Below are 11389 nucleotides of genomic sequence, written 5' to 3'. Positions count from 1 at the left end.
AACGTTTGATCTTTTGCTTACAATTTCATTTTTTCCAACCCCTTTTATCCTCTTTAATTAGACTGACAATTTCGGTGATTTTTCCCTTACACGAAGAAGGAAAACCATAACAGCTTTCAAATAGGGTGGATTTGATCCAACTTTGCCTAGCTCAAATTCGAATCAAAACCATAATATCCAATTTAAATTTAAATTTATTTAAGTTAGTATATAGTATTATCAAGGGCTATCAATAGACTAAATGGTATCATCGATTGGATAAAAAAATCACTAAATAGATAAATAAATTGATTTTAAGTTTAACTATCGAATTATAGCTCTAATTCGAGTTCAATTTAATCTGAATTGAATTAGTTTAGATAGAATCTAACCTAGGTTCAAATGTAAAGGAAATAGATGCATATATACATTTAAGTGCAATATAGAGGTGATCTTACTAAGTTTCTTTAATTAAAAGTTATATTTTCAATTTAATCGAAGTTGAACCAACCTCACAAAAAAAGAAAAAACCCGAAGTTCACCTCAAAATAAATGTATCAATTGGTAAGTTAAATAGTTTGATTTTAATATATCTCTAACTAATTTTCGAGTGATTCACTCTTTGTTGTTTAGGTGTCTTTACCTTTGTCATTATATAGAGAAAGATTTGTGAAAGATGAAGTAAGACATAAGGAGATAGGGAGAATGCGCCAAATACGATGAATTTGCAGACTTGATCTTAAAAAGGTGAAGAATATGACAATAAAGGAATTTTCCCTTGTTTTCACCAAAAAAGAAAGTATATTTTGACTTAAAAAGTTAGTAAAACTGTTGAAATATTAAAATTGTAAGAAAAAAATTTAGGTTTGAATCTCTGTCGTATCGTTAAACTTTGACTTATTTAATATAGTAGTTATAAGTTTGATCATTATGTCTTAGATTTATCTATTCAACTAATTAAGATAGAGTCCCCAATTATCAAAAAAGAAAAAAGTGTATCTTCCACGGCCAAAAGCCAGAAACCATAGATGTTCATTTTAGAATCTTGAGAGAGCATGCATGTGTGGAAAATATGCCTCTGGTCGCAGCATGATATTTTGCATGCATATATGGAGTCTCAATCAGTTCTAATGATGTTAAAGAACAACATACGTATTGATCTTTATCATGGTCTTCTTCTTCATTTCAAGATTCTTTTAGGTCGTTCTCCTGTATATAATTTCACGCTTGCATGTCTTGCCCTTTCCATACACGTAATAAAGCTCCATATCTCCCATGAAGTCAGGAGCCTGTGGGCGTTTTGCTCTTTCACTCACCACATTCCTCCATTAATTTCCCTAATCTTGATTAAAATTATATCATTAATGGGATAGATAGTCAAAGGCAAGCATGTTTTGTAATGGTAGACTGATAGACTCCCCACCATTTTCTGATCTGATGTTGATTTTTAGCAGTCAATTTAGACAGGCGGAAGGATGGAAATGGTCCATTGTATTTATATATATGGATTCAGAACCATTGGGATTATCGATATTTTAGACCACAAATAATGGTAAGTACCTTTTAGCCCAATGAAATTGGATGGTCCTGATTTCTTACCCATGTGCCTCTAATCTTTATGTGGATTATAATAATAACAATAAAACCATCCATATATGTTTTTGATATGCAGTTTAAATCACAGATAATATATCATCAAATAGAAGTTAGAATGAATTATAAAAACCAAAAGAAAAAAAAAAAATTGATGGAGGTAATAAAGAGGAAAATAATTGGCAAAGTCAATCTAGTCCAAGATTGGATAGTCAATGAACAAAGCTTTTTCAAGTTCTCCATTCGGATTCCTTTTCCCTTTTTCTTTCTATGATTGCGGAAAAACGACTTTGGATTGAAAACACTCAATCAACATCACATATGTGTGCTTCTGTTAGGAATAAAACATTTGTCCTCAATCCACCGGTCACTCTTTATTATAAATATATGTTTTGAGTTTCAAAAGAGGAGAAAAAAAAATATATTAGGGTTTTATTTAAGGGCAGCCATCTTTGGTTGATTTAGGGAGGTCTCCGGTGCCTAGAACGACTGGAAAATGGGAGGCTCTGAACTCTTGAAAATATTCGGTTTATCTTTGAAATATTTTGATTAATGAAATAGTTTTAGTTTATTATATTTTTGTGTTTTAATTTTATGTTTGAGTATAATAAGAGCTAGATTCCTAACAAATGGTATCAGAGTATTCGATCCAGCAGAGAAGATAGATGATGGTCGAAAAAGTTAAAAGTCGTCGAAAAATGTTCATGGAGGAGGTTGACTTGAAGAAGAATCATCACACGAAAAAATGAGTCGATGGCTACATGCTAAAAAAGTGCCAAAAAAAAAGAGAAGAAGAAGAAAACGAAAACAGAGGAAGAAGGAGGATGAAAACAAAATGTCGGCAAGAGTCTTAAAGAAAAAAAAAATTACATTGGCAGAAAAGAGAAAGCAAAAGGAAGAAGAAAGAAGGATGAAGGAGAATAAAGAAGAATGAAGGATGAAGGAGAGAGAAAAAATATTAAAGAAGTAAAAAAAAAGAAAAAAAAAGACGGCATGCATAGAAAACAGAAGGAAGAAGAAAGAAGGATGAAGGAGAGAGAAAAAATATTAAAGAAGTAAAAAAAAGAACAACCGTAAATAATGAAAAATTAAAAAAGTAAAAGTAGTGAGCGGGAAATAGTTTTGGACAAACAGATTGTAAAACAAGAGACAACTGGCAAAAAAAAAAAGAGAGAAAAGGTAGGAGAATGAAATGGGACACAACTGATGAAAAAAAAAAAATTCATTTTAAGGAGAAGATGATTTTGAAGGGAAGAAAAATGTTAGGATTTAGATACTTGTCCTCAATCAAACGATCACTCTTTATTATAAATATATGTTTTGAGTTTCAAAAGAGGAAAAAAAAAATATATTAAGGTTTTGTTTGAGGGCAACCATCTTTGGCTGATTTAGGAAGGTCTCTGACGCTTTGAACGGTCGAAAAATGGGAGACCCCGAACTCCTCGAAATGTTTGGTTTATCTTTGTAATATTTTGATTAATGAAATAGTTTTAGTTTATTATATTTTTATGCTTTAATTTTGTGTTTGAGTAGAATAAGAGCTAGATTCCTAAGAGCCTATTTCAAGTCAACATTACCCTTAACAAAGTCAAGTGATTTTGATCCATTTGGTTCATTTCAATAGCTTACCGATAAGCATTTTTCCCATATGCATCCCACCTCCCTTTATTGACCAAACCAACACTCATTCACTATCCTTCCTTCTGCGAATGTTATACGGTGATTCAAAACCTACAGAAGTTCTACTCGAAGCTCATCTTTAAAGAAGTCTAAGTTATATCGGCGAGTTAAACTATTCCTACCCAATACTTTACAAGAACAAGAAAAGTCTCTTCAACTATGCACTCCCACCTGCAGGAGAAAAAAGAAAAGTCCAAATCAGTCCAAGTATACACTCCTTTTAAGTATGCTGAATACTCTTTCCTTTGAGACTAATGTACAATAATTTGTAACCTGCCGGAGTTTTATTCAAGGCTTATCTCTAAAAGGTCTAGATTGTTATAATGAACAACTAATTGATTAGACTATTCTTACCTAATACTTTTTGAGAAAACAGAAAACCACCTCAAGTAAAGATAACAATTGTTGTATTGTCAAAAGAAGAATTTATCCATAATTTTTTACAAATATTCTCATATCTCACCAATAAAGAGTATACATTTTTATCTTTTTAATTGCGATGTTTCTGGGATATGCAATATTCCTTTTCTTCAAATTAAAAATAGGAATATATCTATTGTAATCTCACTAGCATTCAAAATTCTAATCTTAGTAGTTTGAATGTAATTTTTCCTCCAGAGTTTCTATAAATGCAAAGAACAAAAGCATGGGGTCGAGGGAAGGACAAAACCACTATAAGAGAGTTCATACAAGCAACAAAATTATCCTAACAATTCTATTGTAATACATAATTATCTATAATTAAACTGCAAAAGTATTCTGATCATCAAGTCAAACTATGTTAAAAATCTTCTGCCCTATTTCCTTATCTATACATTGCATCAACAGAGACTAATTTCTCAGTATGAAGCTTCAGTTTTACAATTTTTACACTCCCAAATTGAACCATAAATTGATCTTGGGTTGTTGAACGGAGGCAGCTTCAAGTGGAACCATGATTCAAGTATATACAAACATATTTAGGGTAATACTGATATGCTGCTAGCTTCTGAAAAATTGGTAAGATTCTGTATAATATTTTAATGCCCGAATCTTAATCTATGATGAAAAGTGTAGTGGTCCAAGTTTCTAGTTGGAAATGAAATCATTTCGACTGTGAAATTGCATAAATATTCACTAAATTAAGAGCAAGATCTAGTAGCAATCTACAGAGAAAAAAGTTAGATGTGAAATAGAAAATCACTAACCCAAGTGGGAAATTAAAAACAATTCAGCAATCAGGAAGGATTTCATTACTATGTGTTAATACTCTCTTCTTCATCTCCCAAATCTCATATTAGTCCATAAAAACAACATGTTTCCCATTTTGAATACTCAATTGAATATTTGATAATATGTTATCGTGTGATTAGATAATTTTGAATTAAGAATAAAGTAAAACTTAATTACATGAAAATGCTTTATTTAAATACCAATTGAATAATCAAAACTAAATTTAGATAAAAATTGTGATTTACAAGATGTGCATATGCTCATCAGGTCCCTCACTTTCATTCTCAAACTTCTGTTCCTTCCCCAAACTCTTTAATCTTGATGGTGTGATTGATCTTGAAAAATAAGGGCATTTTTCTTTCTCTTTCCCTTATCCTCCAAACTTAATGAAAAAGACTTTTTCTATACTAGCAAATATACTCGGTCATGGTGATGATTTTGACAAAAGTGAGCTAGAAAAGGGCATACAATGTTTAGCTTCAGCTTTCCAGCAGCGTTCAATGTCAGCGGCAAGTCTCTTGGCGTCCATTGAAGCACCTAGTAATCCACGTTTAGTGAACCCCACGGCATACAGGCCACATTCACCCTTCCACCCATTTGGAAATGGCCTTCGAGGCAACCCATCTTCCACTGAAAACATGTTTCTTTCCTGACAATTTCAACCCATAACACTTCTGAAATTTTTGCACTATATACTCTTCCGAATAAAAGAATAAAGATAAAGTTATACCGTTAGCCAAGAAGGTACGTTGCTTTTGTAACCAGTTGCAAATATGATGGCATCAAAGCTCTCACTTCTGCCATTTACAAACTCCACTGCATTGATTTTCAAGCGCTTGATTCCTGGAAAAACCTACACCATTAACAGCAGTAAGATTCATGACTTAGGTAAAGAAGAAGATGATCTAAATGGGAAAAACAAAAACTGAAACAAAATAATAGTGAATGGCAAGTACCTTAATGTCTCCACTTTTGATCTTGGCTAGTGTCCCAATATCCAATACAGGCGTTTTTCCTGACAAATTCTTGAATTCAAGGGGGCCCAACCGCGGCCGGTCCAACCCTAATCGAGCTGTGTCGCCAAGCATCAACCATGATAAGATGAGCAGGAGCTGGTCGACCAGGCGCATGGGCAGCCACTTGAGCAACCACATGGACAACCCGAAAGTTGATTTTCCCAGCATCTCTCTTGGTAGAACATGCACCTTACAGTTTTACCATAGAAATTTTATAACTAAAGTCACATCATGCACCCAAAAATATTTAGTTGATATACTTAATGGGAAACGGGCAAATTGTTTTCACTTTCCAATCATGCCTCGGAATCGCAAGAAAGTGAAAGATCAAGAGTTTTCAATCCTTTCTCTCAAACTTTAGCCTTAATTTTGCTCTTTAGAAGCCCTTTTCGTTGGTGCTTGAAGCCTCAAATGCAATAGTTTTTATAATATCTTTGTTTTTGCTGATCATATTAGCTCTTCACTCGTTTTCACTCCAAGATAACAATTTCATACTAAAATGCAAAGAAACAGTAGCTCTTTTTTATTTGTAATTTTTAAGTATAATACATTGATTTGAATGATAAGATACATTCCTATATGGGTTTGCTTTTAGAATAACCTAAAAATCAAGAAAAAAGAAGAGCTTAGTGTCATATCGTTCATCCAAACTTAACTTTAAAGGAAAGAAAGAAAGAGAGGGTTTAAAAAAAAAATGGAATTCTTACTGTATCTCTAACAACAAGCGAAGGCCGGGCATTATGATTGCAAAGATCCAAACAAACCTCCATTCCTGAATTTCCACACCCAACCACCAAAACCCTCTTCCCTTTAAACTCTTCTCCACTTATATAAAAACTTGTATGCTTTAAAACTCCTCCAAATTCTTCACTTCCTTCAATCTCCGGCACCACCGCCTCCGCATTCTCTCCTGTCGCCACCACCAGCCACCGACACATGTATTCTTTCTCCTCCCCTTTTCCCCCTACTGTCTTCACCCGCCAAAACCCAAGGGTTGCATCATACTCAGCTTGTGCTACGGCCTCGCTGAACCTTGGGCTAATATCAAATCTTTTGGCGTATGATTCTAGATAGTCAATGAATTGTTGCTTAGTAGGGTAGGTGGGTGAATCGGGAGGAAACCCATGAGAGGAAGCTCGCAAAATTGCTTTGGTAAGTGAAGAGTAAGACGATCATAGGTTTTGAGCCGCCATAAAGATGCTATGCAGTTAGATCTCTCTAAGATTATACTTGGAACTCCTCTTTCTTTGAGACATGCCGCTGCTGCTAGACCTGAAGGCCCGGCTCCTACGATCACTGGCCCTGGAACCCATACACAACGTGAAGATTCATTCATATTTCCATGAATATAGGATCATGAATCTGTTTGCCATCTATTTCTCTCAGAAAATCCATGAATCTATACTGATTAAAGGAAACACACCACAACTGTATGTAGCTTGAGTTGAAAAGAAGAAGTTGCTTGAATTCAAATTCAAGAGAAAGAACCAAGCTGAAGAGAGCCCATTAAGCTGAAAAAAATCAGTTTGGTGTAGGAAAAACTAGTGATTAGGTTTATGATCAGGGGATTACTTAAATATTAGGGTTGAGTTTTTGTTTGAATCAGTGTGTAGTTCAATGGAGGATGATTAAAAAACCAGGTGACTTAATCAGCATTCAACAGAAAGAGAGCGACCGAGAGATGGTGATATGTCTATATATTCCAGTTGTTCATGGAAGAATTTATTTGAAGGTTGGCTCAGAACAGAAGAGCAGTAGGGACACTCACAATACATATACAGACACATGTACAAATATAAAATTTTATTTGGATTTTGCTTAACAGTAGATTGGACTGGACCTGCCTGAGCTCAAGTTGAACTGTAAAACCAAAATCTGCTATCCACATCTATAAAATCCTCCTAAAGTTGGATTTTTTTTCCTTTTGAGATGTAATCAAGAGAAAGTAGGGCAGCTTCTTAATTAATTAAGAATTACAAGAAAAGGGTTTTACCATAATGCTAATTTTACAGCTTCTAAGTGCAAACTGCTGAGTCTTTGCTGATTGTCTGCTTTAGAGACAAAGCGGAAATGCTATGGTAAGAAGCTTAACTAGGCTTTTTTTTGTTTCGTTTTTGACTGCTGGGATGATGCAAACTGTTATTCAAGAGAAAAATATGAACCAAGTAAAATTGTTGAACTCAAACTTTAAAAGAAAATTATACCTGAAAATTTCATAGCAGTTGCTGAATTTTTCAGTTGAAAATTAAATATATTCTGATAATGAAATTAAAGTAAATTTCATTTGGGACAAATCTGTAGAAATTAATGCAGTTTTGATAAAAACTTGTAAACGTCAATCTCCCACATGTACATTCATTCATAAAAAATGACGATAAATAGTAGTAATGGCACGCAACAAATAAAGAAGACCAGTTGAGAATATATAGGGTATCTAATCATTAAAGAAAATATCTACAATAGCTAAAACTTTGGGTGGCATACTTGGACAAAAGAGAGCCGTATCCTGCAGGGTTGTTCAGCTTGATTCAAATCGAATTCAAATTGAAGCATCAATTTCATAACTCAACTTGAGTTAGACTAAAATCTCTCTCAATGATATTATTTGTCAAGATACAATTAATTTCGTTGATGTTAGTATTCATTTTATCACTAACTTTCGATAATATTCTGACTAATTAGAATGAGTTTAAACTGAGTATTTAAGATTTGAACTAAACTCGACTAGAATGCAACCATATCTTCCAACCTCAGGTTATAATTTCCTTACTCATTGCTTACATTACTCGAAAACTTTGCTGTTTTTTTTTCTTCGGTAAAGACAAATTTTTGGTATCTAGAGATTTAAACATGGCAGTGATCCCTCGATATCACAGGCGAAATAAATGTATAACAGAATTGCCTGTGCAGAAATTAATTGAAAGTTTCTGAGTAGGTGAGGGAGAAAGAGAAAATGGTTTATGATGTAAAACATATATTTAGAACCAATCACACATAATTAGACAAACTTCAACTCTAATGACCGACTTAACAATTATTGAATCAGATAAATAAAGAGTTTAATCTTGATATGTTATCAAAAAAAATTAAATTTATACTCTTTTATACATAAAATCTCTTCTTTTATCACTTAAGTTAACCTTAAGAGTGCGTGATACTTGAAACCATTTATTGAGTAAATGAACACTACAACGTGTCAATAAAATGTCAATAAAATGTCATTTTTCTTATTACAAGTAATAATTTTCTTGCTTTTTTTTTTATTCATTTATAATGCACTAGTTGTTTCGTTTCCTAAAGCTTGTTTGGCTTAATAATTATGCCATGTTTTGGCGATTGATTTGGACCCTTTTAAACATTTTTATGCCGAATTTGATTGTTGCTTCAAAATTCTTCTGAGCCACTTGATTTCCAAGGGACACTTGCATGGGGAAGTCTTGGAACTTTGACATATATTGCACCCATATATTTCAATTTAAATCAACTCTTGAATTAATGCTTCTTCCATGTGATTTTGTGAGGGAGAAGAAGAATGATTGGTTCAAATTTAGAATAATCAATTTGAATTCAAATTTGAGTCATTCAAACTAGTTAATCAGTGATATTAGAGAAGAATAAAAATCGTTAAAAAAAAAATCGATAACAAGATAAAATATGGTGGAATGACCACGATGAGGTGTTGATCTTAAGCCTAACTCAATGAGCTAAAACTCCTATTAGAGTTCGGCTCGTTTAAGTTAAACAGCAATCCGAGCTCTTGCGGGCTGGGATGAAGTCAACCCTTACTCCTGACTTGAGCACTTAATGAAATTGGGCTCTTGGTAAAAGCTATAAGGCCTGACCCAAACCACAACAAGCCCAATTCAACTGATCCAAAATAAAACCCTAATTCAAGTCCTCACAATAAGAACTCCTTAGCCAATTTCCACTAAAATAATAATCCCGATCTGCTCCAGGTCTAGGGTTTTCTGCAACCGAAGAAATGGTACACTTTATTGCTCCGTCTGTATGTTACAAAATGTATGTCTATAGAGAGTTGGTTGATTGTCTTTGTTTGATCAGGGAAAAGGTACAGGAAGCTTTGGGAAGAGAAAGAACAAGACGCACACGCTGTGCGTTAGATGTGGACGCAGGAGCTTCCACATCCAGAAGAGCCGATGCGGTGCTTGTGCTTATCCCGCCAGCCGTCTTCGCAAATGTATGTTATTTTGTCGTTTTATTACTTTTCAATGCGTTTTCAATATATGCTAGTAGTTTGTTTCAGTACTTAGCTTTATGTGATCTATGTCAATAATTGTTTTGGTGATGATATTTCTGGGTTCCTGTGGAAGAAACTCGTAGTTGCTGGTTACATGTGCTGTGGCTGCAAATATTAGTTTATGTGTAAAGTTTTCATTTTACTGGTTGTGTATGAAGAAGCTGTATTTTGTGCTTTACTTTTTAAGGGTTTAAGGTACTAAGAATTGTTTGTCGTTGCAAATTACCTGATCATCATTATATTTTAGTTTTATGACTTACTTGACCCTTCATTTAGTCTCCATTAGTCTTTAATTCCTACTTAATTAATTGTTGAGCTATCATCCAGTGTAGAAGCAATGCATTTTTGAATGATTATGATACAAAAACTTGGAATAACCATGTGCCAAAAGCTATAGATTGTGATTAGAATGCCCAAAGTCATACAAAATCTATACTAAAAGCCCATACTTATCATTGTGAGATTCATGTCCTATATCTTGTATTCGGGATACCACCATGATTCACAGCCTCAACATCCATGTGGACTTGTTGTGTGGTAGCTCTTTGTTAGTCCCAAGCGAACATAACAATCTTGGAGTCACCGCTTCCTTCGCATGATTATAATTGAGAGACATGATAATGACTCTTATACTAAATGATATTTTTAGCACCGCGCTTTGCAATGCTAGCTCAAGGTGAACATTGCAATGTTGACATCGTTGTAACTAGTAGACATGATGGTGGCAAACTTTAGGAGAAGTACGCCTTAAAAGTTAATTGTTAAGATTGAAAAGTCCAAATCTATGTAAACCTCTCTTTTTGATGTCGAATCCAAGTTTTATACCTTGTGTTTAGGATCGGAACAGACTTCTCTAATTTCTTGTCGAATGTTTACACTTACCTAAAACAATGCTTTGCACCTAGATAGCTGAGATCTAAAATATGCTCTTCAATGTCTCAGCCTAATTTCTCCATCTGAACTAATGTGATTTGCTAATGTGTGGTGTTTCAGATAACTGGAGTGTGAAGGCAATTCGCAGAAAGACTACTGGAACTGGTAGAATGAGGTACCTCCGACATGTTCCACGCAGGTTCAAGAGCAACTTCAGAGAAGGTAATTTAGTTTGTAATTGGAATTATGATTAATAATTATATGCTGCATTTTGTTTAGATTGTTGATATCTGTTATAATTTTCTGATGTTAGGTACTGAAGCTGCTCCAAGGAAGGAGAGTGTGGCTGCAGCATCTTAAGTTTAGAAGAGCTATGCTAGTCTGTTTTGTTATGTTGTTTCTGAATTTGCAAACAAGAAATTTTGGATCATCGTCTAATGGGCGTTCCTCTGTATCAGTCACAATTTGTTTTAAAAGTTGGAAAAATTGTTATATTTTAACTACAATACCATGATTATGAGTGGTTATATTATTGTTGTATGTGGAACTAACATTAAAGATCTTCATTCGTGATACGGATTTGATCCCAAACAATTTTTTAGGTTACATTTTAATGCCTTTATTTTTGTTTGGGATTGCTGAACAACTTGCTTTCTTTTCTTGTGTCAGGAGCCTAGTGTTTTGATGTAGCTGAACAACTTGTGCGACAGCTTGATATTAATGTAGAACGGGTTGGTCTACTCATAACACCATTTCATTATGTTGAGGGTAACTAGTT

The 11389-nt window shown here is 33.9% G+C and overlaps 2 protein-coding genes across 2 annotated transcripts; one reads left to right on the top strand and one right to left on the bottom strand.

The window, feature by feature from the left end:
• Positions 1 to 4714: 4714 nt before the first annotated feature.
• On the bottom strand, positions 4715 to 7097 carry LOC123201069 (indole-3-pyruvate monooxygenase YUCCA6-like). Its single transcript, XM_044616520.1, is given in 6 exon segments — positions 4715 to 5113; positions 5195 to 5317; positions 5421 to 5669; positions 6188 to 6603; positions 6606 to 6828; positions 6831 to 7097. Coding segments are annotated over 6 exon segments (1281 nt in total). The 5' UTR covers positions 6876 to 7097; the 3' UTR covers positions 4715 to 4888.
• Positions 7098 to 9343: 2246 nt separating this feature from the next.
• LOC123200144 (60S ribosomal protein L37) lies at positions 9344 to 11186 on the top strand. The gene is made up of 4 exons (XM_044615284.1): positions 9344 to 9465; positions 9543 to 9678; positions 10732 to 10833; positions 10925 to 11186. The coding sequence occupies exons 1-4, from the start codon at positions 9463 to 9465 to the stop codon at positions 10969 to 10971; spliced, it is 288 nt and encodes a 95-aa protein (XP_044471219.1). The 5' UTR covers positions 9344 to 9462; the 3' UTR covers positions 10972 to 11186.
• The last annotated feature ends 203 nt before the right edge of the window (positions 11187 to 11389 follow it).

The sequence above is a fragment of the Mangifera indica genome, chromosome 17 (genome assembly GCF_011075055.1).
Source record: "Mangifera indica cultivar Alphonso chromosome 17, CATAS_Mindica_2.1, whole genome shotgun sequence".
Lineage (NCBI taxonomy): Eukaryota > Viridiplantae > Streptophyta > Magnoliopsida > Sapindales > Anacardiaceae > Mangifera > Mangifera indica.
This window is presented reverse-complemented; position numbering and strand designations above follow the sequence as displayed.

What these genes read in the sequence shown, in the direction of transcription:
- LOC123200144 (XM_044615284.1), top strand. An exon ending in CGCCAGCCGTCTTCGCAAAT is followed by an intron (nt 9,679 to 10,731) that starts GTATGTTATTTT and finishes GTGGTGTTTCAG; the next exon opens with ATAACTGGAGTGTGAAGGCA. An exon ending in CAAGAGCAACTTCAGAGAAG is followed by an intron (nt 10,834 to 10,924) that starts GTAATTTAGTTT and finishes TTCTGATGTTAG; the next exon opens with GTACTGAAGCTGCTCCAAGG.